This window comes from Folsomia candida, unplaced genomic scaffold (assembly GCF_002217175.1).
Source record: "Folsomia candida strain VU population unplaced genomic scaffold, ASM221717v1 Fcan01_Sc048, whole genome shotgun sequence".
In the NCBI taxonomy this organism is placed as follows: domain Eukaryota; kingdom Metazoa; phylum Arthropoda; class Collembola; order Entomobryomorpha; family Isotomidae; genus Folsomia; species Folsomia candida.
In genome coordinates this window covers 420,835-446,126 of record NW_019091240.1, presented here as the reverse complement: position 1 = coordinate 446,126, position 25,292 = coordinate 420,835, and the positions used below count along the sequence as shown (strand labels likewise).

General features: G+C 37.2%; 1 protein-coding gene across 4 annotated transcripts in view; it reads left to right on the top strand.

Moving 5' to 3' along the window:
- The first annotated feature begins 890 nt into the window (after nucleotides 1-890).
- The window catches only part of LOC110862032 (alpha-1,6-mannosyl-glycoprotein 2-beta-N-acetylglucosaminyltransferase), a 30,565-nt gene continuing 6,163 nt past the window's right edge, over nucleotides 891-25,292 (top strand). The window contains exons 1-7 of one of the 4 annotated variants that reach the window (XM_035845187.1): nucleotides 891-1,117; nucleotides 7,289-7,731; nucleotides 15,587-15,764; nucleotides 20,687-20,720; nucleotides 20,812-21,082; nucleotides 24,082-24,227; nucleotides 25,082-25,245. In XM_035845187.1, coding sequence (XP_035701080.1) covers nucleotides 7,595-7,731; nucleotides 15,587-15,764; nucleotides 20,687-20,720; nucleotides 20,812-21,082; nucleotides 24,082-24,227; nucleotides 25,082-25,245 — 930 coding nt within the window. In that variant the 5' untranslated portion in view covers nucleotides 891-1,117; nucleotides 7,289-7,594. Of the gene's footprint in view, nucleotides 1,118-4,551; nucleotides 4,707-7,079; nucleotides 7,174-7,288; nucleotides 7,732-15,586; nucleotides 15,765-20,686; nucleotides 20,721-20,811; nucleotides 21,083-24,081; nucleotides 24,228-25,081; nucleotides 25,246-25,292 lie in introns of those variants that run through there. The other 3 variants (XM_022111177.2, XM_035845189.1, XM_035845188.1) reach the window with 3 other exon arrangements.

The window sequence follows — 25,292 nt, the reverse complement described above, 5'->3', positions numbered from 1 at the left end:
CAGTCTATTATATGATATGACTTGGTTACATATGACTCATATGTAACCAAATTTGAGGGAGTTGTAATCAAAATTTGAGTTTCTCAAAAGTAGAATAAAGTCGACTTTTTGGCTTGTGTCGCGAAAACGGCAAATACTTATTATCTTATATTATTACGAATTGTTTGTGTACGCAATATTACTCAAATTTTAAGCTGCTAACTAAACGTAAAAATCGTTAGAAGCTGAAAAAACACGACGTCATAGTTAGTATACCTCTACTATTTTAGTATACTAATAAAGTTACTTAACTTTATTTTGCATACACAGATACGTACATAATACATTTGCATGGGAGGATGATTGTATAATCCTAAACGTTTAAGGAATCCTGGGAATCTCTCAAGGTTTATGACAACGGGAAGCGATTTAAGAAACTTGAGCTAAAAACAGAAATTTTGAAAGTTTGAAAATCACTGTCTTTGTAACTCAAGGGCAGGAAATATCAATTTTTCATCTGAACAAAGTGATAAATTAATAATTCCAACCACATTAAATTCAATTGCATTTGGTTAGCTCGTTCCTACTTCACTTTCAATTTTATTCTTAAGAACAACGTAATGAATAATGATATCGTTTTATTTACTTTCAAGTTGAAGTTTCTCATTCATCATCATCCTCCACCACTATTATCGCTCATAAATACATAGAAATTTCGGTTTCAAAACTTTACACAAACTAAACTAGGGGGACGCTAGCTTAAAACACTGTTCATGGTAAGATTTTCTTGGCAATTTTTCTTTGTGTGTAAACAGCGGCGACGACAGTGGGGATGGATAACTAGCAGTTTTTCTTTGCTTACTTGTGGATCGATTGTACAAAATCCACACGCCAAGTTCACTTTACTTTCATTCCATTCGTAGCTTGGGACGGGAGTAGACACATTTTGTAAACACACGACTTCTGCTCGGCTTAAAGCTAGTCTCCTTCAGACGTGATTTCATAAAAATCAGCCGTTTTCCCGTCTTGGTCATTCCTAATTTAATTCGTGGGTGGTGTGGTCTCCGGTGGGGTGTGGACTTCCCAAACCTTCACTTTCTCCACAATCTTAATTTGGAACAAGCAATAAATAAGAAAGGTAAGAAGATCTTGATTTTGTTTATATTTTCGTTTTTTTTAACTCGTTTTACATCAGGATTTTACTCTTGTAACGATACAAAATTGAAATTGAGCACTAAAAATAGAAAAGTCAAAAGTCGGCTGGCTATAATTGGTTTCGTACTGTAAACAAGAACATAAACATAGAACCGAAATAAAAATCCGTGTTTTATTATCTGGAATGAAAATGAGTCTTGTTTTGCTTCAAGTTAGTCATGATAAAGTTATAAATAATTGGATTACAAGGTTAATTGTTTTGTTTTTAGCGAGGAAGGAATTTTTCGAGTTAAGCCAAATTGATATATGAAATTAAGAAAACTTTAAGAAATGTTAATCTTTCTTAATCAAAGTACAATGGGGTTTAAAAATCAATTTATTTTTGTGGAAAATGGAACTAGTTTTTGTTGCCTTCATACTTTTTAGCAGTAGTTTGTTGTAGCAAAGCAAATATTGACAATTTGTTATGTTTGGGTTGACGATGTGCAAAAAATAGCCGGTTGTTTGTATGTTACCAGAAACAAGTTTGCTTCCCGATAAGGAAAGAATAATAATGAATCACGTCACATAATCGGATCAGGTTACTAGTTTGTTACTGTCATTTGTTTATAAATTTATATGCAAGTTATGTTACCGGGATAAAATTTAATTTATTTACAGATTTTTAATTTATATTTAGTATCAAATTAAAAATTCATTCATTCTCCATAACATGTGATGATAATATAATGATTTGACAGACATTTATTTATGAAATCAAAGTTCAACAATAGTCTATTAAGTGAATAATCTATTTATGTTTGTTATGAATATTTGATCTGATTGAAAATCGAATTTGTTTAACCAATCCAACCAATTGCATATTTTCTAATCTTAACGAAGTAGATTTGAGATTATATTAGTTGATTGCTGTAATGGATTTGTGATCAATTCGTCAATTTAGTACATTTACTCGTTCTCTTCACCCATCCATGGCATCATATTTCATTTAGTCAAAATAATGATGGCTTTGATTTGACGGAATGGAGGAGCTGTTGCATGAAGAAAAGAGGAATCGAATCTTGACGATGACAAATATTGAAAGATTTTGTTACCTTCTTTGTTGAGTATGCCATTAATTTGTATGATTTGCTCAATTTGTGTTTTGTGATGCGTAAACTGATCCTAACAAATTGAGTAATTTTATGCCAGTAGTAAAGATATCCTATCAAAACACACCCACGTAGTAGGATAAATTTATCAGTCGATTAGCAAACACAGGAGAGTTTTTGGTCTCGTAAAGTAAATCCACTGTACTCCACAAAATGGCATACTAACTAACTAGATAAATACACCAGTTACTGCAACCACATTGTTATTGAACTAAGGAAAGTAAGTATATTTAATGTGTGGGCTGCTGCTCTGTTTACTGTAAAATAATAATAAGAGCTATTATTACACAAGATATGATCGAACCAAACCACCATGATTACAGATAAGCGTTAACTTCTTCTTTTTCCTTTCCTTTTTGTGTCAAATCGTATCAAAATCACAGGCAGAGAAGGTTTAATAATTATTAATTATAATTTCATCTCTTCTTCTTCTTCTGATAAGTTGCTCTGTTAGACTCTGTGAACTATATGTCTCAAATTTCGCCACCGCTGACTGCCTACCAGACACAATTATTAATGGGTTCTTTAACTTTCATATCTTCTTTGGCAGGAGTGTGCAGCGTTAGTTAAGCGTTATTTAACTTGACGTGATGAGTTTGCCTATTTATTTCCTTCTTTCCTCCTCTTCCACATTATTATGCAGTTTATCAATGCATGCAGTGAAGTTGCTGAAGTTTTAAAGTTGCAACCTTACATAAAGCGAGGAGGTGGTCCCGGTCAATTACCTGGACTGCTGTCCATCTAATCGTAAGATTCGTGATGGTTCTGAATTCATTTGAGACCACACTAATACAAATAAATAAGTTGGCTGAGGTTAGTTCTGCAACGGCTTTACTTTTTTTCCTACATCGCAAACTCAGCTTTTTACGGATATTAAGAAATAAGTATGTAGTCCATGGCCAAGTGGAAGTAATGGGATCGTTATATTAGAAATTTATTTGCAGGCTTTTCGATTATTTTACTCGTTTGGCCTTTGAGCAGTTAGTAATTTGTTTCGGTTTATATTAATACAGTCCTTACCTTAAATCGTTGTACAGGATATACTACATTGATGTGTGAAATTTATTCCGTTTTTATTTATTTCTCCTGTTTTGGTCACCATCATCATTTCCATATTTCGATCAAGCAATTGCTGCATTAAGTTTCGCCTGGATATCATTTATTGCCTGTGTAGTATTGATTGCCTAAATCTGGATGAAACCAGTACAATAGATCTAGTTTGGTCTTTCATCTCTTTTTACTCCTTCCTAATAAAAAGAGGTATATGTTCACCTCATGGCTAACATGTTTTAAAAAGCCCTTGATAATGTTGACAACTACTTTCAGATGGTATGGATATACCAGAGTTGGTCTATATTCTATATTAGGAACAGCACATTGTAAATAGTAGCTCCTGAAAATGTGATGGTGTCGTAAGTCGTTAATTTCACCACCGCCAGCATCATTACAATTTGTCTGCGTCGTATACCATGTCGGAATTACTTTTGTCAGAAAAGTTCTCTAAGCATTGATTGAAGAGAGCAAAGAATCGATCCATTATATATCTGCACATCATTAGCATCTCATCATCAACATGAACTAGTATAGATGGCTGGTTTTTTGGCGATTATTGGCTGGAACTTATACAAGTAAATATATATATGCACGACGAACGAGTAACCGATGGGTTACTTGGAAGGCCATCACATCGTCATTACTTATATAATTTTCCCCTAGCTGGACATCGCCACAAGAACGTTAAGCCACTGCACTGTCCACTAATAGTTCAAGTAAATGAGTGCGTTTAGTGCATGTCATTAGTTTCCAATGTATGTGTCCATTAGGAAATTCACGAGAAAATGGGGTGGAAAATACGGATTAATGCCGGAAGGCCAAAATCCGATTAGAACTTGTATGCATGAGAAAGGACCACGTGTCGGAAATAAAACCGTCATTATTGCTGCACCTTCATTATGGGTGGTATTCTTATACTCCAGTAATTGAAGTAACAAACAACTTGTACCTCGTTCGCACATTGGCCTGAGTTTGTCCCCCTATTTTTAGACGTGGTCGTCAACAGTGGTGGTGTTGGCATAAACAAGTACATAATGCATACATGCATAAGTGGTTTGTGTGTCAATACATATCAATTTATCTGATGGTGCAAGTTATCAGATTTTTTGAGCCACCGTTATTTTGCCTCATACTTAATTAATCAATCAATGACTTTGCAATCTTCTTCGTGTGTGTCGTTTTTGCTTCCAACGTTGTTTTCGTCTTCTTCCAGGAACGCAGGCTGTTGGCGAATATGGCGTTTATTTAGTGAAATGACAACTTGACATTGGCAGAAAGGAAGGTCGTTTTCGTCGGTGGAGGACTGTTCTCGAGAGGAATTTGAATGAATATTTAACTAGTCTTCTCTCGAGTGTAGTTCTTTTAATGGTTAGTATTCTTTGACTAACATACGAAACGGTTTTACCAGGAGTGTTGTTTTCACCTTCAAATTCCATCATATTTATCACCATAGTTCACCATACACGACCGGCCATATTTACACAGCAGCGGTGGCTATGTACTGACGTGTCGTGTCATTATTAGTTCAATTCACTTACAAACAAAATTCAAAATGTGGTGTATTATGTTGTGTCGTCGTCGCTTCTATAAATTTCAGAATTTTGTCATTGTTTTATTTAGTATTCAAGGCCGAGGATATGATGATATCGATTTTTATATAATTTCGAAAGGTTCTTCACGCGTTCATTTTTTATTTCGTGTTGTGAATGCAAATGATAAATGTATGCTAAGTAATTTAAAGTTAGTATAATATGTATATTAGTAATATACATATTGCAAAATATGCACTCAATCTTATCTCGGTAGTTTACGTTCCCCAAGGAAGAAACTTAATTTTCCACCATGATTGTGCTAATTGATGACACAACACGTACCTCATACATTGTCGTAGAGCAAGGACGTGCTTATTTCGTTCCCCGGATAATAATTCTTCCACTATTTCGCCTACCAACCAGACTTGCTAGTTTCTGGCTCGGCGAACCGGTGCGCTCACTTACTTAACTTAGGTGTGGTGGTTCGCCGCACCAGAATTTAGCAAGTCTGCTACCAACACGAGTCGCAGAGCTGTGCTTTAGCATGCATGTGTAATTAGGTATCTATGAAAGGAATGTTATGCCGTGTTATTCAATAAATTCTGAAATTAGTAAATTAACATCAACATTAAAACACAAATTGAGTCAGAAGAAATCTTTGCAATTTGTCCTCTCTGCATCAACTGCATCTATTCTTGATGCAAATCCCCTTGTACTCCTGTAATGGCATTCATTTTCATTAATACTCGGCCTTCATGTCTAAATAATTTGTACTGCTCCATAAAATCTTTACGATTATTACATTGTTAGCGAAGAAATTCTACATCTCATTTTAGTCCTGATAACTCTTGCAACTTGGAGAGTGAAAGATGGCCACTTTTAAAAGTGATGATATTTATTTTATCCGTGTGTAAAATTTCATCGAATAATTAAACAAATAACTACCAATTTCTATTTCGACTTGCTATTACTAGGATTAAAATGGGATGGGAAGTGTTTATTGCATCACGAAAGGTATGTGAATAAACTAAGGATAAGTGGAGGAATGTCGTCTTCTCTTTAATAATTCATGTGTGTGAAGGTTATCTGAAAACACGACTAGGTTTCGGTCCACGTATTCGTGTAGTCTGTATATAGTAGTGTTAAGTTTAGTTGTTCGTTGGTTAGTGCTCATCCTCAGTGGTTCTAACTAACTTTCTGAAAGAGTGGTTGGAAGGATGATAATAATCCTCGCTGATGATAACTATCTTAAAGTGCACGTTCGCGTAATGGTATTGTTCATTTGCTATTCTACTCAGAATTCCCAATATTTTTTATTTCTGTGTGTGTAATTAGCACCGAATGATTTTCATGTGGGCTTTGTCTAATGACAAGTTTGAAGAAGAAGTGTGATGTGATCATGTTGAGTAGCATATGCGTCTATATCGTGGTTTAATTTGCTTGAGTAACTTTTAATAGTAGCCCTGCCTGTTTGTTTACCTTTGTGGGAGGAGAGCGATCCTCCTGGTCATGCTGATTTCCCTGGAGAGGATTTGGAATTGAAGCCAGTTATTAATTTGGGAAAGTTTTGCTAATAAATCTCACGAGAATTAAATAGTTGCACTGCATGCCTCTCTGGCTTGATGAGCAGGAGGTGAGATGTGGGCCCGGTCATGTTCCTAAACTAAAACTACTCTTTCTGCACTCATCGTATTGCTTCATCAGCACTTTAGTTTTCTTAATACTTAACTTAAGTTTCTGCTGGCTATTATCAAAGACTTTCAGCCTACCAATTACATTCTGGTGAGAGTTCTTCTTCTTCTCAGCACTCACGATTGTGTTGCTAATCTGAAATGTGGGGCTACTATTGCCTGTAGTGTAGTACGGCTGGAATATGGATTAATGATGGTCGTCGTTGAATAGTGAAGGTTACTACTTTATGAATGCGATGGTGTAATATGTGCTGTATTATCGTTTACCATAGTTTTCCTTCTTCTATCTGGCAAAGAAGATGGATATGCACATATCCTTCGCTAACTATAATTAATGAAATCCCCATATTGATGACTATTCATGATCCAATCTCAACAAACAACTGCTCCTGAACATGTATGCGTTTCATATTTTTGTGTATTCCAATTATCGACATTACCTCCCAGCGTGTTCAATGGATTATTTAATCCTCCTCTGATATGCTGAGTGAATATGTCTTAATATTAGTTCTGCAGTCAATCATCATGCAGCCCTACACTTGTGTGTGTCGTTATTGATATTGATGGTCTTATTACTCATAACAATCGAATATAAATTGATTAAACATACAAGTAACTATTTGCATTGAATAGTCTCATTTTCTGAAATTAGTAATTATGTCCCATTATTATTGTTACCAATTTATCCTTTCCAAACTAATGACTTTGTTACTTCTTTCTGGTTCAGGTGGAGTCCACAAATCTGGAATTGGGATTTGGGGTTTAGAAACTTGCAGTCAATCGGTAACCACTGACAAGATGACGAATCGTATTTAACAAGAGAGAAAAAACTAGATACGTGGAAAGATAAGGATTCAATGAAGTGAGCTAAAGTGAAAAACCGGCTTGATCATCATCATCATTTCTTGTACACTTGAAAACAATAACCGGCCTTCACAAAGACGAACCAGTGTTGTGCTGTGCACGAGGAATAATAATGCTGACTCCACGGCTGAATTTTGTCTGATGACCCATTGACCAACTTCCCTACCATATGTCGCCCGCCGCCGTGTTCCCCAAGAGACTGGCCAGGTACATCCTAGTCCTCTGCGTCCTCTCCCTCCTCGCCATGAACTTGTACATCTCACACAGTGCGAGACAGAATGGCACTTTCGCATCTGGCAATAAAAGGTACGCTCTCATCTCACTTTGCAATTATAGATTAATTAAATTTTAAACCAGACCCAGTTAGCCCTTTGTTATCTCCTCTTCTTCATAATCCACCTATGTACATGTGTGTGTGAGTGCATATGCCCTCTTGAGAATCGAGCGATATTCAAGTCTTGAATAAGAAATCCCAAGATTGTAGAACCACTTAAGCCCACGACAATTACGACTCTGTCACCCACAAGTCAAAAGGTGCTTAGGTGTGCCATAGATAAAAAGGGTGATAACTCGTCAAGTCCCGTTGTCCACCTTTCTTTGCGGATTAACCACGCAAGGACTATTCTTGGCAGGACGGGTTCATTAAATTCCCAAAATTTTCTAATGGACTTACAATGTATGAATATAATGTGCGTACATCAATGTGCGTATGCAGTCATGTCTTAATTTTGCCGAGTTGCGGAACGTGCTATGGATATCTTATCTCATTCCATTAATGACCATTTTATCCATTCGCTTTTTTTAGAACGGAATATCCCATAATGGGTAAGTTATGAAAGGCAGAGGTCACATTTGCTAGCATTCCACATCATATTTCATACCGTGAATTGCATTTTTGACCTAAATTCTACTTTTCGTACAAAAAGAAAAAGCTCATGGTTTGCTTTTGTTGAACGAATGATGATAATGTTATGACTTAATCGCGTGAAGCAGAACGGAATAATTTTGGGGAAATGTGTCGTATTTTTCGATTTTAGTTCCTTACACACTCACACACACTCAAATAATCTATACATACATAGTACATCTATATATGTCCAAAAATACTATTTATCGCAATTAATGGAATATTTGTACAGTAGTTTTTATAAAGTATTTAGTATCTCAACTTTGTATGTAAGTCCATTTAGTCATCTGTTATCGAAGATTAAAATTTAGCAAAGTGGAAATTCGGTTTTCATTGTATCAAGCAATTTATACACCTTTAGGACAAGTAACAGTGTAACACTAACTCTGCTAGTTTCTGTTTTTTTAATATGCACTGTTTTTGAAAATTTCGAGAATTTGGTTGCTAATAATGGAAATCTGTATTTTAAATGCCCCCACATAGCAACACAATTTTCGAAATTTGCAAAAACACTGGTGAATATTAGAAAAAAAACTAAGTACGCACTACATATATGAGCGGGTTAATTGACTTGCATCTGAATAAATCTTGACCAATTACGATGCTTTTATAGCATGCGAGAATTATTTTGGCTTTATGGTTTCACATGCTGCAACTAACTTACAAATTGGTTCTACATCATTTTTTCAGGCACACTCATTTTTACTGGTTATTTATGGTACTACTCATCCTTAGTCCACATGTATAAATATATCATTTTTGTTGCCAAAATGTGCTAGTTATAGTTGAATTGCTCTCATCCCACTGTGAATCCACCAACATAATCATAATACCATCAAAAATCCGCTTCCATCATCACCCACTTTCTGGTCGATTAATAATTTGAATGTCAATCCACTGCTATTGAAAGATAAATTTTCTAATCTAACAACAATGACAAGATTTCATGTCCTGTTTCATTTACTCCTCTGTCGGAACTAGCAGTATAATTTATTATTATGCATTCCACATCTCTCTCTCTCTCGATAGGAACCAAACGTTTCAGAATAATGAATATCCAACCAATCCGCCCATGTGTGATTTTGCACACTGATAAATATTCATGCCATAACATAATCGAATTACGGCACGGCATTGTCATCATCACTGGTGAATAACTAGGGGGCGGAAGTTCGGTAGCCATACATACACATATTTTCTTTAGCCAGTGCTCAACCCACAGAATTTATCGTTAGACTTTGTTTGTTACCTGGAGAAACAACACTTGTATTGTTTACTGCTGGGTGATTTTTACATGGAATGGAGTAATAAAATTATACTGAGCTCATTAAAGCAGAAATATCTCTTGGTTTATTGCAACCAAACTTTATCTTTTTACGGTGACATGGCATCATTACAGGAACTAATTCTGCTACGATCTCAACTATATATCGTACATGTCGATTCCTCATCCTGAAAACGATCAAATTTAATAATCACCGAGCCTAATACGTATATGGCTACTCGCAGCGTGGTTATTTTAAGTGTTGATGGCTGCAAACTATTAATATTGTTATTATTGTTGTTACTTTTATGATGTCCCGTTATCATTATTCATAGATGTTTTCATCTTCCTTGATCTCCTCTCATGTAGCCAGCCTCTCTTCTACTTGGAGCTATTATGCCCCGTTCCTGTTGTGATTGTCGTCGTCAGCAAATATGGTTTTATTTATGGGACGGCCATGTCGTGTTTCAGATGTAAAATCATAAAAAACACCCACAATTCTTTTCTAGCAGATGTAAATTAATATGGTATCCTTTTTCCAATTGCCTATTACTCTACAAATATGCGAGGGAAGCATACATATGTATGCGTAGATCCGTTTGTGTTTGAGTTTAGTTAGTTGATCTGATTTAATTAATAGCTGTGTACGAGGTCATAAGAATTTGATCTTTCGTTTAGCCAGGTCAATTATCCCATTGCGAAACTGTGCTCGTTATCTACTCATATTGCCTGTCAAGCTTGTGTGTAAATAACAATTTTATGCGTTAGATGAAAGATGAAACCAAGGAGGGAATTAGGATCGGATTGGAATCTGTTGAGTTGATTGATTATGTATCATGCTCTGGTTGGGCAAATGCAAAATCACGTGTGATGGACACATCCAGATCTATCTGCTTCGGCCATATGTACTTGAACTGAACCTTGACCAGAGGACAGAAGAGAATCTCTTCTTCAATCCGTTTCTTGCGTGACGATCGAGAAGGAAAAGGAGAAAATGATGGAAGTTTTTGTCTATTAGTGTAATACCAACGAAAAAGACAAACAATGATTAGACGGAAATTCTACTTTAGTTCACAAGAAGTTGCACTCTAATCACTGTTACTTACTCGCCGTGGTCTTTGTACAATGTCTTTAAGTTGATATTTTATCTGGCTTCGTCGTATTGACATTGATATGATGGTATTTATCTTTCAATTAAGTCAATAACGCCCATAATAAAATCCACCCTCCGTCCAGCCACACCCTCTCCACTACTCTCGAGTATCCGTTTCAGCGCATTATGCAATTTCAGTATTTCCAGAAAGCTTTCAGGGAGCCACATCACTGCTAGATACGTTTGTATAGTAAATAGTGGTATTATGGCTACTCGCATCTCGTCCAAGACTTGTGGCTACAAAATTACCAAAGTATATATTTAGAAGCAGTCAGAGGTCATCTGTTTTCTGTCAAAGATATGAATTATTGCATAAATATTACAAATATAAGAGTTTTTCTCCTACAAGCTTATCAGCCTGTTGAAGTTAAATCCATCAGCATATTATGCAGGAAGGTGCAGGTCTTAAGATTTACATTGCTGTAAGCAAAATATTGATAAAGAAAAATTCTGCTGTATGTACATTATTCCGAGAGAGTGGATGGATGGTAATGTTTGTAAAGGCCGAGAAAAGCCACGTTTTGTTTACTAAATTCAATCAAGATCTAGATGCTGTATTTTTTCATCAGGGGTTATGAACCTTAAATCAACAACCAAGGGGGAAATGCTTCCAAAGTAATGGATTACATGCACTTGTAGATAAGTAAACATGGTCTTTTTAACGTCGTAGTTTTTGTATTCTTTCGTTTCATAAAACTATTTCGTTAAGTCGAGTACAGTCCATTTCGAATTTTTTATCACTACTGGTGTACTTTAGTACCAATTAGAATTGCGAAATTGGTCACCTTACATTTGGGCATCTGTATGTACTTTTTGCCATAATGAGGAGTTAAAGCACTACATGCACTTTGTTGTTCATGAGGACGAAACAAATAAATGGGGGGTCTTTACTGGCTTCTGGTATGAAAAAACTATACTTTGCTGAGCAGCCCGTTATTATGTTGCATTTTAAACAGCTAGCAACATTGTTGCTTGTTTTATGATTACGCAACGAACTGCACTAAATTACAATTAGCCTGGATTTTTACTCTACTGCACTGACTATGATTATGGGTACTTATCAATTACAATTAGTAATTTTGTGGTTATTGTAGCAGTTATAGTTTAGCCTGTAATATTTGGATTCGGTTGCAAGGCAGTTAAATTAGTAATACTCTGCTTCAACTTACTTTTTAGTTTTCTGTTAAATTCCACCTGATAATTAGCATGTTCAAAAAATAATCTTGTTACCCTTTGGTCTAGAGTTTTTACGTAAAGAAGACGAAACTGTAACTTTCGAATCGATAGTACTCCATTTATTACAAAATTCTATGCCAGCGGTTTCTAACTTAACACAATATATTTCTCGAACTATTGTGACCAACATTGTTTAAAGGATTGTGCTCTTGTTGAGTACGCATTTTATTTAACGGTTCCTCTTATTTCATACCCTTCTCGTTGCCCTATGCAGCATTGTTTGTAACGTGGAATAATCCCTCCACGGATTCATAAATGATCGTGAAACTGCATTTCACGATCATATTACATAGTAGGAGATGAGATTGAAGAAGTTGTTAACCTCTCTCGCTCTCCGCCACGACTTGTACAATGCAGGGATCTCATTCATTCATTCATTTCTTTTATGTACAGTGTTTCCCTTGGCTATTCTTATTAATGCATACTTCAGGTGATGTATTTTTGCAAACGTTGTTGTTGCTACTACTGCACGGTCATTCTTGCCATTTCAGAGTTTGTGGTTTGTGTTTGATTTTGCACACTTGGTCTTCGTCCTGTTGCAAATGAAATGCAAAGCTGTCCGACGCGAGGAACGTGGTGATTTTAATTCCCTCGGTTTAACCGTCTTCATAGTTGAGATGAGGTCTGTGTCAAGAATGAAGAGAGAGATAAGTTGGATATCTACCATGTCATGTTGATCCCTGCTTTAAGAAGAAGAAGAAGAAGAAAAATGTATTTATCATTCCGTTTCATCTTGATTTAATCTAAATGCCAATTGTACCTCATTGACGCTTGGTTGGTGAGTATTATTTCGGGAAATGTCGAATTCTTGGAATCGATCCCGTTGTCTCGGTTCTGCTCCGTTTTAAAGAGATTTGAAATATTAATGATGGGAATACTGCATAAATGGGAACGTTGACAGTTGACACTCCGTCCGTTGATTGGTTACAATTACAGGTTTGTCTGAGGTTGGGATAAACGGGATTTTCAGATCATGACTCTTGATTTCACACCAGAAAAACCTCTCGACCACATTTATGTCAGTTAGTAGTGTGATAATGTGATGGCTACAGGTAAATAGGTTATTTTCCTGGGGAAGATCGCTCTAAATGCTGAATTATAAATTACCTCGGGTGGTGAATAGCAATCTTGTCCATCTCTGGTTCGTCATTGAACGATAAAAAATCTTGGAAATCTTGTGAGCCCAATGTCTAGTGTCCCATTATGTTCACTAATATGTTTTAGCAATTAGTCATGGTTTTTGAAAGAATAGCAATCAATTCGTTAGCTCGGCTCTAAAATGGAAATTGGAAATTGGTTTCCCAAGATCTTCAGTAACATTAACATTGAGCATTCAAGGTATTTTTGTCGATGATGAATATTCATCCCACTACAGTCAGATTCTATTTACTTGGGTGGAGGACAATACCACTCGCAATGGCTGTGGTCATAAGAATAATAAGATAACGCTACGTCAATTTACCGTACAAAACTGAGGTACTTATTCTGCCGGATGCAAAGCTATATGAATGTACGCAAAATGCGAATATTATGCACTTGTTTTGGATAGTCATGAAATCTGCAGAGCAGAAAATTAAATTACATTTTGGCATTCTGCTTGCTTTCGGAAAGCTAATGTGTACTTCCACCACCTTCACTTTGATTTACTTTAGTTCCGTTCCTGTGTCTCTGACCACTGTGACGCATGCATGCAATGGACATAATATGCAAAGTAAATAACCAATCACATCTGCTTCAAACTAGTTTCATCATGCACAAGCTACTTTTACTTTGTTACTTGAAAACTCGTTCAGTAATAGTGGCCATATTAACCGGTTGGTATACCTCTCATTTGTTTGTGGTCACTTATTTAGATTAAGACAGAAATGAACAACGCTGGCTAATGCACACATTCCTTTATTACTACTGTATAACTGATGGGCTTTTACTCTTACATATGTACATTACAGTGTCTCAAGATAAAATGGAAACATTACGAAAATTCCTGCGAGTTGGAAATGACAAAAGTATCTCTTTAATATATTGCAAACCAAACGTTCAGCCGAAATAAGTCTGGAAAATCGACATTTATTAGACTTTTATTATTTCATTCAAACTCTTGTCACTTGTGAGGGATTCGTGTATCAAACTATCAAAATGTGTTTGTTTGCACACGTCCGTCTATAATATAATCGTTAATGATATTTAATACAATAGTATACTGAAGAATTCTCACCTGATTTGACATAAGTACATATATTGAATGTTCTGTTCACCGCCGACAGAAAGTATGTATGCATGTAGGACTGTTTGTATGAAGTATTTTGCACGTATTGAAAATCAATATCTGACTTTGTTAATAATAGCGAAGCATGTATTGATCACGAATATCTACACACATATAAATGTAATCTATTTACAATCCATCCAATCAGAAGAAGAAGAAGAAGGTTTATTTAGTGGACTGTCTATTATGTTCTATTTAAGTAGAACGTCATTTCAATTCACTTGGCCTTTGTTTGATCCTACATTACATCCCTGCGTGCTGTTGCCAAAAGGTGTTGTTTGCATGACGTTTCTTCTGGTTTCGCTTGGAATATTTAATTCGCTGCTTATTTATTGATCCATTTCATAAAGAACGAAGGGTATCGTGTGTAGTAGTTGACACAATGGATGACAGAATGGAACGTGCCTGACCTGCATTTGTCCTCGGCTCGAGCTGTGTATGGAAGAAGAGCCCTCAAATATTTATTGCAGAGGTTTGGATGCATGGCATGCTTGGTGACGGTGTCTTACATAAGTAATAAAAAAATTATGGTTCCACCAACCAACTTATGTCCCACTGTCAAGTTTTGAGTGATGGGCTATGTATATGTAGGATGCGAGTGCTCCACATTTTGTATTAACCACAGCACGGCATTCACACACGATTTGCTTACATAATGCTATGTGTACATATGCATATCCTTTACCCTTAGATGGCTTTCATGCATGTGGAACAAGAGAGACGAAAAATTGATAAGGTTACATGGAAGAAAATCAATCTTTCGCAAATACCTCTTCCGGTCTTGATACTTTGCGCATACACAATGAATGGACTAGATTGTAGGATTATACGAAGTGGTTTTCCGTGATAATTTGTATGAGATTTTCTGTTTTACCTCATGACCAGTGAAATTATCACTTATTAGATATTGATGCATAGAAATAATTATGTTCAACCCAAGGATAAGGTGTAAATAGGTATTTGTCGTTGTACACAACGCCATGGGAGATCATCTCCCCGACTGACAATGCCTTCTCTGAATGAATGGAGGTAAAACAATCAACCCCAAAGTCTGAAATCCGGAAGCGAATTTCAAATGCTGTCCGTGGAAATAAATAAATAGGTTTAAGTGACATTCCGTGTCTCTCCCAATTTGATTATAATTCGCGTCCTGAAACTAAGTGGATTGCCAAGTAAAACTCCGTCTCACGATTTCGATTCAAACCTGTACACAATGCAAATGATTAATTACTTAGCTTAAACGTTTGAATGAGTTACCCACATCTATTTCCACCACCGAATCTATTATCCATCTGAAATTAATTCGAGCGTGTGTATTTATTTATGTAATTGCAGCAAGGGATCTGAAGATAAGGATGACCCCAGCTCGTCAGGATCCATGAATGGGGGTGTCTGGGCTGAAAATGGGCTGTTGGGGACACCCGCCTTCATCAACGTACCTGAGACTGAGGTCCTATCCGACGAGGAAATTAGCCAGATTGCCAAAGAGATTGAAACTCTTAACGATGCTCAGGTGAGTCGTACATTTTTGTCTTGTCGACATTTTTCCCTTCCCTGACTCGACTCGTTTTAGTTTATTATTTAACTCGTTCATGACTCTGACTAACAATTGTGGTAACCAATTAATTGTTGTTCATTCTCATTGTTTTCTCTCCACTAACTATTCCTTAAAAGTCGACATTCATTCTCCATCCGGCAGTGTCACTGTCAAGTCTTTCAAACTTTCTTGGAGAGGTAATCAGAGACGACAAATTTCTATTTCCGTTGTGTCTCTTTCCAATCAATACCTCGTCTTTCGTCCAATTACTTAACCAACGAATTGTGAACACAATTGGATACACCAAACTTAATGAGTCTTGTTATAGTTCAATTTCACCATTTATACGCAGCAATGCCTATATATCTTGTAACACACAATGCGTGTTCCCATGTTCGTAATGGGAACTATTTATGTACCTGCTGTACGCCTACTAATTCATCCATAGGCATCGTCATGTAATTGTTAATCTCTCTTTCGGCTAACCTCAGCTGTGGGTAGTTGCCAAGAGTTGGATTTTATGAAGATGTAAAGTTTTGTAATGAGCGAATTAATCCGGATTGGATTTAGTTGGTAGGTAGGAATACGTAAAGTGCACTTCACTTCAATAGCTTACAGCCACCCATCAAAATGACCATATCTCGAGAACTATGAAACCGATTTTGACGAGCTAAAATTTATTTGGTAATCAATTAACACAGTAAATAAAATTAAATTAAGGGAGTAAAAAATACTTAAAGAGACTGGAAAAAGGTGTATTAAAAGTTAGATGATGTAATATGACGTCCTTCAATGATCAGAAAATTAATAAAAGCTATTCGGCTAGATGTCTTGGCTTTCGAAATTTTCCTACTTGGCATTCGGAACTATTGATTCCTAACATAATTTTCAATTTCAGCAATATTATGCGTTTACTTCCTTCCCATCACTTTTTGTGTTCGTTATCGCACATTGATAAGCGAGTTTTATTTTTAGCATACATGAAAATGTATAAATATGAGATATTTATTAGAAATTGTGACATTATTATACAAATTTTAGTTCTAAGGAACAAAATCGACAGGTGGTAAATTTTTGATGCGCAAGAAATTCAAAATTTTTATGCGTTTGCTAATTTCTTTGGTCTGAATTTGACGCAAATCAGAATGGTGAGCAGTTTACTGATGGACCACATTACAAAATAATGTTTAGTTCATCAAAATCGGTAGTTTTCGAGATGTGCACGTTTTGATGGTTGGCTTGAAGCTATTGGCGTGGAGTGGAGTGCATGTGCGTAGATAGTGTCAATCTTTTGGCTCTCTGTTCCTTCATGATCATTCCGTCTGTCTCTCTTTGGAAACAATTCAAGAGTTAATTACGTGTTTAATTGGATTTTAGTGATGCACCAGTCCACCCAATTACTTTCCTTATTGGCCAAGAAGGCTAAAAATGAACATATGGACTGCTATACGTACCACTTCCATTATAAATACATGCGCAGTGTAGTGAAATTTGGGTTTCTAATGGGCAACGAAAATGAAACCATTTTAAGTTATTCCCTTGTAAAGAGATAATGAATAGAAAATGTGGTTGGTAGTATGGATTACTTATTTGGAATGTTTAGCAAACTATCGAGTTAAATTCAGCCATATGTACAAGGCAAGAAGCAGCACACGGGAATAATAAGTCATGAATGACGAGAAGAGGGACAAAGATAAAATAGATAATTGATTTATTATACACGGATGGCCACACATTCTCCTCTTCAACTTTGTATCCACGCATTCAGTATTTGCTTTGTTCTGTTTAGTAAATTTAACTCTGTGTCTATTTCCCCGTTCTATTTCTCAATTGATAAGTACGGCTGCAGCCAAGGTACGAGTACGAGAGCACACACATTGCTCGTTTTCAAATCCACTAAATCACATAGCTAATTGGATTCCCTTCCCAGTCTTAACGACGCAGGAAGGAAAGCTGATACCTCATCTCGTATCACCTGTATTTCTACTCGTGTCTCTGCTCGCTACATTTATTTGTATATTCGTTTGTCAATGCTGCGACGAGGCATAGTTTGCTTAAAGACAATTGAGAACCGAAAGGAAAGAATCGTTCATGTCGTTGACGGTAATGGGGCTCTCGAGATTTTGGCACCCGTCTTGTCTCCTCCACGAATAATGCAACCAGAGAGGAACACAAGCAGTGAAATGAGATTTGGCGAGATTTCACTTGATACTGCTGTTCCTGAGATTTTAAATCCTCCCTAATCCGTTCACAACAGATGCGTGCAGACTGATGTATGCACATATGAAAGCATGATCGTATCGAAATTCGAGCTATAGAGCTAGCAAATTGTAAGCGATATGTATTAAATTTGTATGTACAACTCTTGGTATTTAGTTTGCCAAGTTTGCCGTGTCTAATTTTGATGTTTGGCTTTCAATATTCTCTTCACGCAAGAATTTGCTCGAAATTGAAAAATTCCGGGATTGCCAATTAAGATGGAACGCTTTAAACAACGCTTTTCTGGTTAGCTGGCTGCTAATCAAGTGTTGATAATTCAACAGAGTATGTAATTACCCAGTTTTCATTGTTCATCAACGAAATTCATGCATCTGGTGTCGTTGAGGGATGAAGGGATTATTAAGTTGCAGGCTTTCAGCGACCATTCCTTGGAATACGGTCGGTCGTAATTTCTTAGTTTCGTACTCTTTGGATGATGTAATGGATTGGGCTAGTTTGAAGTTTTGCTATCCGTACCAAGGGTCGCAGAATATCGGATACCTTGTCCCCACAGAAGTATCCTTCCAATGTTACTAAGCTCCTCCCCTCCCTATCTTACAATGTCATAGTCCCCCACAGCGGATTCTGACCTGTAGATACATACATAAATATATATGTGTGGAATAAGTTTGTTTATTTGTTCTGGATTCCTTCATCCATCCATATTCGTTCTCTGCGTTTTAAGCTGTAATAAATTTTAGTTTATGATACAATTCGACCATGCACCCAGTTCACTCTTGTAAAAGCACATATATAATTTCGACATAACGTTCACACCAACTGTTTATTCAGATTGAACTTTTTTCTCAGCGTGGTAAATATGTAGGAACAGGCAGACAGTGATACGTAGTTCTAAACATTTGTTATACATTTGCAAATTCCTAACTTTTTTTATCTCAAGATTCAAAAGAGAAGATTGAATTTTGAGTGCTGAACGGATGGATGGAAATCTTGCCTACGTGCGGAAGAGTAGATGAGTGTCATCATCTCGAGCCTCGTGTTATCAGAAAACTCGAGAAAACTGCTTGGGACTCTGTATGTCAGTCCTGGGTTGATTTTCACTTGTGTCTCAAAATAGAGTTGAATTTTTCCCGAGCATTTCTTATTCTTCAATTTAATATTGAATCTATTGCTTGCTGGGTATGCAGAGCAATATATTCATTACAATCTATGTATGTTTTAGGTTCAGCCTGTCACGATTTGATTTTCTGGGACAGGAAATTGAAACACGAAATGTTTTTTTTCTCTCCGCTAAATAAGTTCTTAACAGCAGTCTAATTTTGGTTTGCTCGTCGTATTGGAAATATTCCTTCAACTATCTGCACGAAAAAATAGTGAAAGTTGCGAAATCTTCGTAGCACTGATGAGTTGACACGTTCAATTTTCTCGTCCACAACTGCAATCAATTTATTCAAAGGATTTAATTTATACTCACATTTCAAACTATTTAAACTCGCGTTGGTCTTTATCTTCTTTCGAAATGGAATCTTTGACGTGGAGGTTTACATTTCTGGTTAGAAAAAATCCGGCCTCCTCGGGGGAAGGGAGGCTCGACTTTCACTTGGCATTTTCTCATCTTATTTAGCTATTGCGTGCGTCATGTATTTCGTCCGTGCTCATCTGTCGTATGTACTTTCCTTTATCGTTATTTGTTGCTCCTTCTAACCTTTCTTCACATCCTTTTCCTTCTTGCTGGCAGCCTTTTTGGAGGTTATACGACTTTGAGCTAATTTACGATTACGATGAGAAGACTCACAACATGACATGATCATCCTTGTTGTCTTCCCTTTGATGTTGTAGTCTTATCGATCCAACAAGGCAAAAGTTTTTTATTACCAATAGATATCACTTTTCTCTCGTTATGTGACACCACCCGTGTGGGTAACCAATTAGGAGGAAGAGACAAGGGGCGGCTTCATCCCATTATTCAACCCCGCTGCTGCTGCCCGAGATAAAAAAGTTGTTGGTTTGACTGGTGTCATGCGAGCATGATTGTGAAATACCTGGCAGATGCGATTGTGTTATGTCACGTCCTAAATGAAAAGTTGGATCGCCTAATTTCAGAAATTGTGGTTCGTTTTTCTTGGATACGCTTTAATAAAAGTCTACCCGCTCATAAAATACAATATTTGGATGGACTTATTCAGCAAGGGGCATAAAATATTTTTCTATCTAGCTACACGAGACATTTATATGTATCCATTTGGGAAAATGTTTGAATTTGGAAGGAAGGGAGACACGATAATGATATCATATTTAAGGACGTCTTGGAAAGATTGAGAATAATGACATTAAATTCTTTCCCCAAAACACTTTGGGAGTCGGTGCGTCGTTTTCGATTTGAAACCCTGCTCCTCCTCGACGGATGAAGTTGTGCGTGAGAAGAGAAACTTGTGCTTCAACTTTCTCTCCCAAGACCAAATTTAAGTCAACATGTGATGGAGTTGAGAACGTGATCTGATTAAGTTTGTATGACTGGGGTGGAACTTGGGTATTATTGTACCATTGCCCATCCTATTTTATTGTGCATGCATTACAAAGAGCATCCCCAGTGAATATATATGCAATGGAATTTTTGATACTCTTCCTTTATTAACATTCGTTATAACCACTGAAAACCTGTCATTGTTATATTTTAGACAATCTACAACCTCGACAAGTTTGGTCCAGTGGGTAAGTCAGCTTTATTTCCACTCGTGAAATTGAGTTTGTACAAAAATGTCACGTGAGTGGTGAACTCAAATTTGCCATTCGAATTCTGCAGGGCCAGGAACGTTCGTCATCGTGATTCAAGTTCACTCTCGTGTCGAGTACTTGTCCCTCTTGGTGGAGAGTTTGAGCCGAGTTCCTCAGATTGACAACTGCCTCGTGATCTTCTCACACGACTTGTTCAATCCCGGACTCAACGAGGCCATTCAGAGTATAGACTTTACACGAGTGATGCAAATTTTCTACCCATTTTCCATACAGCTCAATCCACACCGCTTTCCTGGAGAAAGTCCGGACGACTGCCCACGAGACATGCCCGTTGCAAAGTGAGTGGTAGTATTTTTTGCATAAATAATAATTATCACTGCGTAACATAAATTACATATGTACATACTTGCATCAATACATAATCACCGTTTGCGTGTTCATGATTAGTTTACATAAGTTTTTCAAGATAGCTTGATAGACCTTTTCATGAGTAGATTACGTATGTACGGGGTAATTGAAGGTGACATTGTACCAATGAATTTGTCTGAATTGTGACTCGTCATTGTGGCTCTCATATAATTTGATAATCAGAGGTAACGTGGTTATTTGTGCAAATATTCGACTTGAATTAGTGCACGACAGACCTACATACTTTTCATTCGGGCGTATTTTGAAGTAACCTTCAGAATCAAAACCACTGTGATTTTTGTTGACTTCACTCGACCGGAAGTTGTGTGTGTACTCGGATTTGGTTTACTTGATTGAATTGCATGCATCATGAAATACATTTTATTAGTAAAATCCATGAGTTTATTTTTGAAGAATAGAATAGAATTCCCATCATTGCATTCTCATCCAATCTGGTCTGAGGGTCGGGAGCAGCAGCAGCGGTGTGCTTGTGCAGATGCTTTTTAGCCAGTAAAAAAGCATTAACTAGTCAAAAGCACTTTTCTTTCTTTCTTTGAAAAGTTTAAACAGAACGTTGCTGAGAGAGGGCCATAATAGGCAGAAAACAAACAGTTTTGTGGATGGATGTGGAAACTGGCTACCTCTACTGCAAAACTAGCATTTCTTTAGCAACATCATCATCTCCATCCGACATTATTACTATTCTTTGCTCTTCTTCTAAGTGCACTTTAGCTAAAAGCCTACAGGAGAAGAATCTGTTGATTTTTGGAGTTCTCAATATAATCACTGCCACAACCTTAATCTCCTTTGGTCTACATCTGATGAACTGAAGGATTCTTATTGGTTGCTTCTTGTTTCTTCCCGAGCATCAGGTTAGATCATCATTCCGTCTGGTCGTGGTAATAAGACGATGATTTCTTCCTGCAAAAATTTTGGCACCCTTTCCCCTCCCGTCTCATGTAACCACAGTCTGCATAAGCAAATGGGTTAAAACTGGAGCACGGATTGACAGACATAGACGAACATTAAAAAATATCTACGGGTCTTCTTCATGAAGTGAGTGAGCAAATCGTCAAATCGAATTGTTATGGAATTCCGAGGGCCAGAAATGTACCAAGCTGAGCCATCAGTTGCTGGCAAACATGCTGGGCCTTTGTGCAGAATGACGTTCCCAAATTGCAAATCTGTTGTCCATGCTGGAGTTCACTGTATATTTGCAATGTGTAGAGGAGTAGACAACCAACCGACCAACTCAACCGGTTGAATTGTGCAGCATTCACGCAAAGGCAAAGCTTTTTCTCTTTTTTTATAAATGGGCCACATTTGGCGTTTACAAGTCGAAAATTGAACACGATTTTTTTCACGAGGCTTCATGACTCAAGGGGGGATGTTTGAAACCTGCTATATTCAAGGATTTTGTCTTTGTGCAGAAAGCAGAAGTACAGATATATGCGAGTTGTGGAGGTACTCGTGGGTATTTTCAGTATGATGCTCATACTCTTTGAGGGTCCTTAGGTTTGTGGTGAAATTGAGCTTGAAACTTAAATACCGGAGGAACGAAGCAGGAAATTATCGAGTTTTCTGGTTTGCAAATATGTTCTGCTGCCTTAGGTATTCGTAAATACTTGGTGGTTAGCGTGAATGATCCTTGACATTTTTCCTTGGGTTGAATAAAAGATTTTCGCAAATTCTTTTCATGAAATTTATTTAGTAGGTGAGTTATTATGGAATCATGCAGGTTGTGTTGTGGCTGATTCATACCGTCGAGTCGGCATCAAAGATTTCTTTTCTTTCATTATTTCTTTTATTCTTCGCAATGCATTCAACCAAAGTTTTGGTGTATTATTATATTTACATTAATAAATTTCTGTTTGCAAATGTCATTTATCTCAGTTTGCACATTATCTTGTTAATTTAGGAATGACGCCATGGCAGGTTGTTTTGTGAGACTTGGTTATTATTTACCCGACAAAACGAGAAATTTTGGTTTTCTTCCTTCCGGTGAGTTGTGGCTGGTTGGGATTTTACTGCACACATAACTCGTAGCAGGGATACAGGGTTCTATGCATTTGAGCATTATTCACAAAGTCTTGCTGGGGTTTTACGTACAGCAGATGATACATTGAAACATGTTAGAATTTGGATGCGGAACGAATATTACATAAGTTGCGAATTTTATTGTGCATGGAGTTTTCAGGGAATATTTAGCCCCCAATTCAATGTGAACGGTCTTGCATTCATCCATTTGTCTACGGTTCAGCAGCCCCGTGTGAAATCTCTCCATTCTTCTTTCAGTAGGAGCGACTCATCTCATCTCACATTATGACCGTCGTGGTTTAGTACTGCAAACAAACATTTACAATAAACTTGAAAACTCTGCAGCTTCCTTCTATTGCTTTTGGGAAGAAGCAGACGAAATGAGAGATGCGATGAGGATGATGACGACGTATGGATGGTTCTACTTACTTGAACCCTTTCGGTTTACTTCTATTTTTATGTATTCGTAAAAAAAGTAGTGTGGAAGGTGATGACGATGGGAGTTGATGCATGTGCTGTTCGGAACGAGATGACATGTTGTTGTGTGTGTTCTCTGCTGGTTGTGTCCGAAATTCACTGTGAAGAAAGAATGGTCACTACTGAAAATGCTATTGTAAATGTTACCTGTAATGGCAGGGGGATAAAAGAGTACGTTATAATAATTATGCACGCAGAGACACCGTCGTGTATACATGTTCGTGGTAGTTCTTTTGTTGGACAGTTTTGTATGGTTTTCGTTTCATTAATTTCTCGAAGGAGCAGCAATTGCTCAAAATAACGGAAACCCCAATTATGGCATTGAACATTATTTTGTGACGAATGAAAATATTTTATTGCTGACAAAAATAGGAAAATTGATTATAATTGGCCCATGTATTTTTACTACTTGTAGAGCACAAGCAGCAAACTGTCGGAATGCGCAACATCCTGATGTCCACGGTCACTTTCGGGAAGCGAGCTACACGCAGCCGAAACATCATTGGTGGTGGAAAGCCAACTTTATTTTTGGAGGTATCAACGTCCTCCGAAATTACACAGGTGAGGTGATAAATCAACCAAATTGAATTGTTTGATAGACAGCCAACTAATGGGAAATAAATCGCTTTCAAGCCAATTTTCTGCTTCGTTGCTGACTTTACTATTAGCCTTGTTACTCCCACAAATAAGGTGCTGGTGGTCTTTTATCACTCCAAACATGGGTCGGAGTCCTCCCTTCCTCGGAGGCCGGAGTACACGATTTTTTCCGCGTCCTCGACTAGAACACCGTAGTTCGGAGTGCATGTGGCCACCGACCTATGCTCCTGAGCTCTTATATTTTCCAACTTGGAGAACAAGCCGTACGTGCCTAAACTAGGTGGTTGTAAAATAATTGTTCCGTCTTGAACCAGTTATTTAATCAGGAGCTTAGATATGTATGTACCTCTTGGGTTCGTGTGTGTGAGTGTGTGAGAGAGTGTGTGTGTGCGAAAAGTAGAATTTAGGACCTCGTAAAATTGATTTTATTTCTTGTGGTGGTATGACCTATACGATCTCAACTCCACTTAGCGCTACTTGCACGTTATTCTGCCTGTCTATCTGTCTCCTCCTTACTAAGCCCCATAAAACTCCGGAAAGAATTTATTTCATTTGTGATGACATGGGCAGAGCAGAGTTGTGATTCTTTACGTGGGCAATGTCGTGAAATTCTCACCAGATATAGAGATGAGATGCTTCTAGCTATACACACATACGGAGTAAATACATGTGTAAGTTCTTTACGCCCATGTATTTAGACTGCAGAGATCCATTAACATGTGCAAAAGTGGAATTCACCATTAACACCGCTAATAAAGTTCTTATGTACGTATGTAACGCCATGTTTATTGCTAACTCTGTTTCTTTTTATGTTCCAGGTGTCGTAGCATTCCTGGAGGAAGATCACTACGTGACCCCGGATTTTTTGTGGGTACTTAACCTCCTGGAGACAGCTATGATTAGAAACTCGTGTAAAGAATGCAATCTAATTGCGTTGGGAACTTATCTTAAGACGTGGAATATTAGATCTGCTCATAACCAGGTGGGTTATCTTAAGTACATGTTGTGATTAAAGACGACGAAATTGTG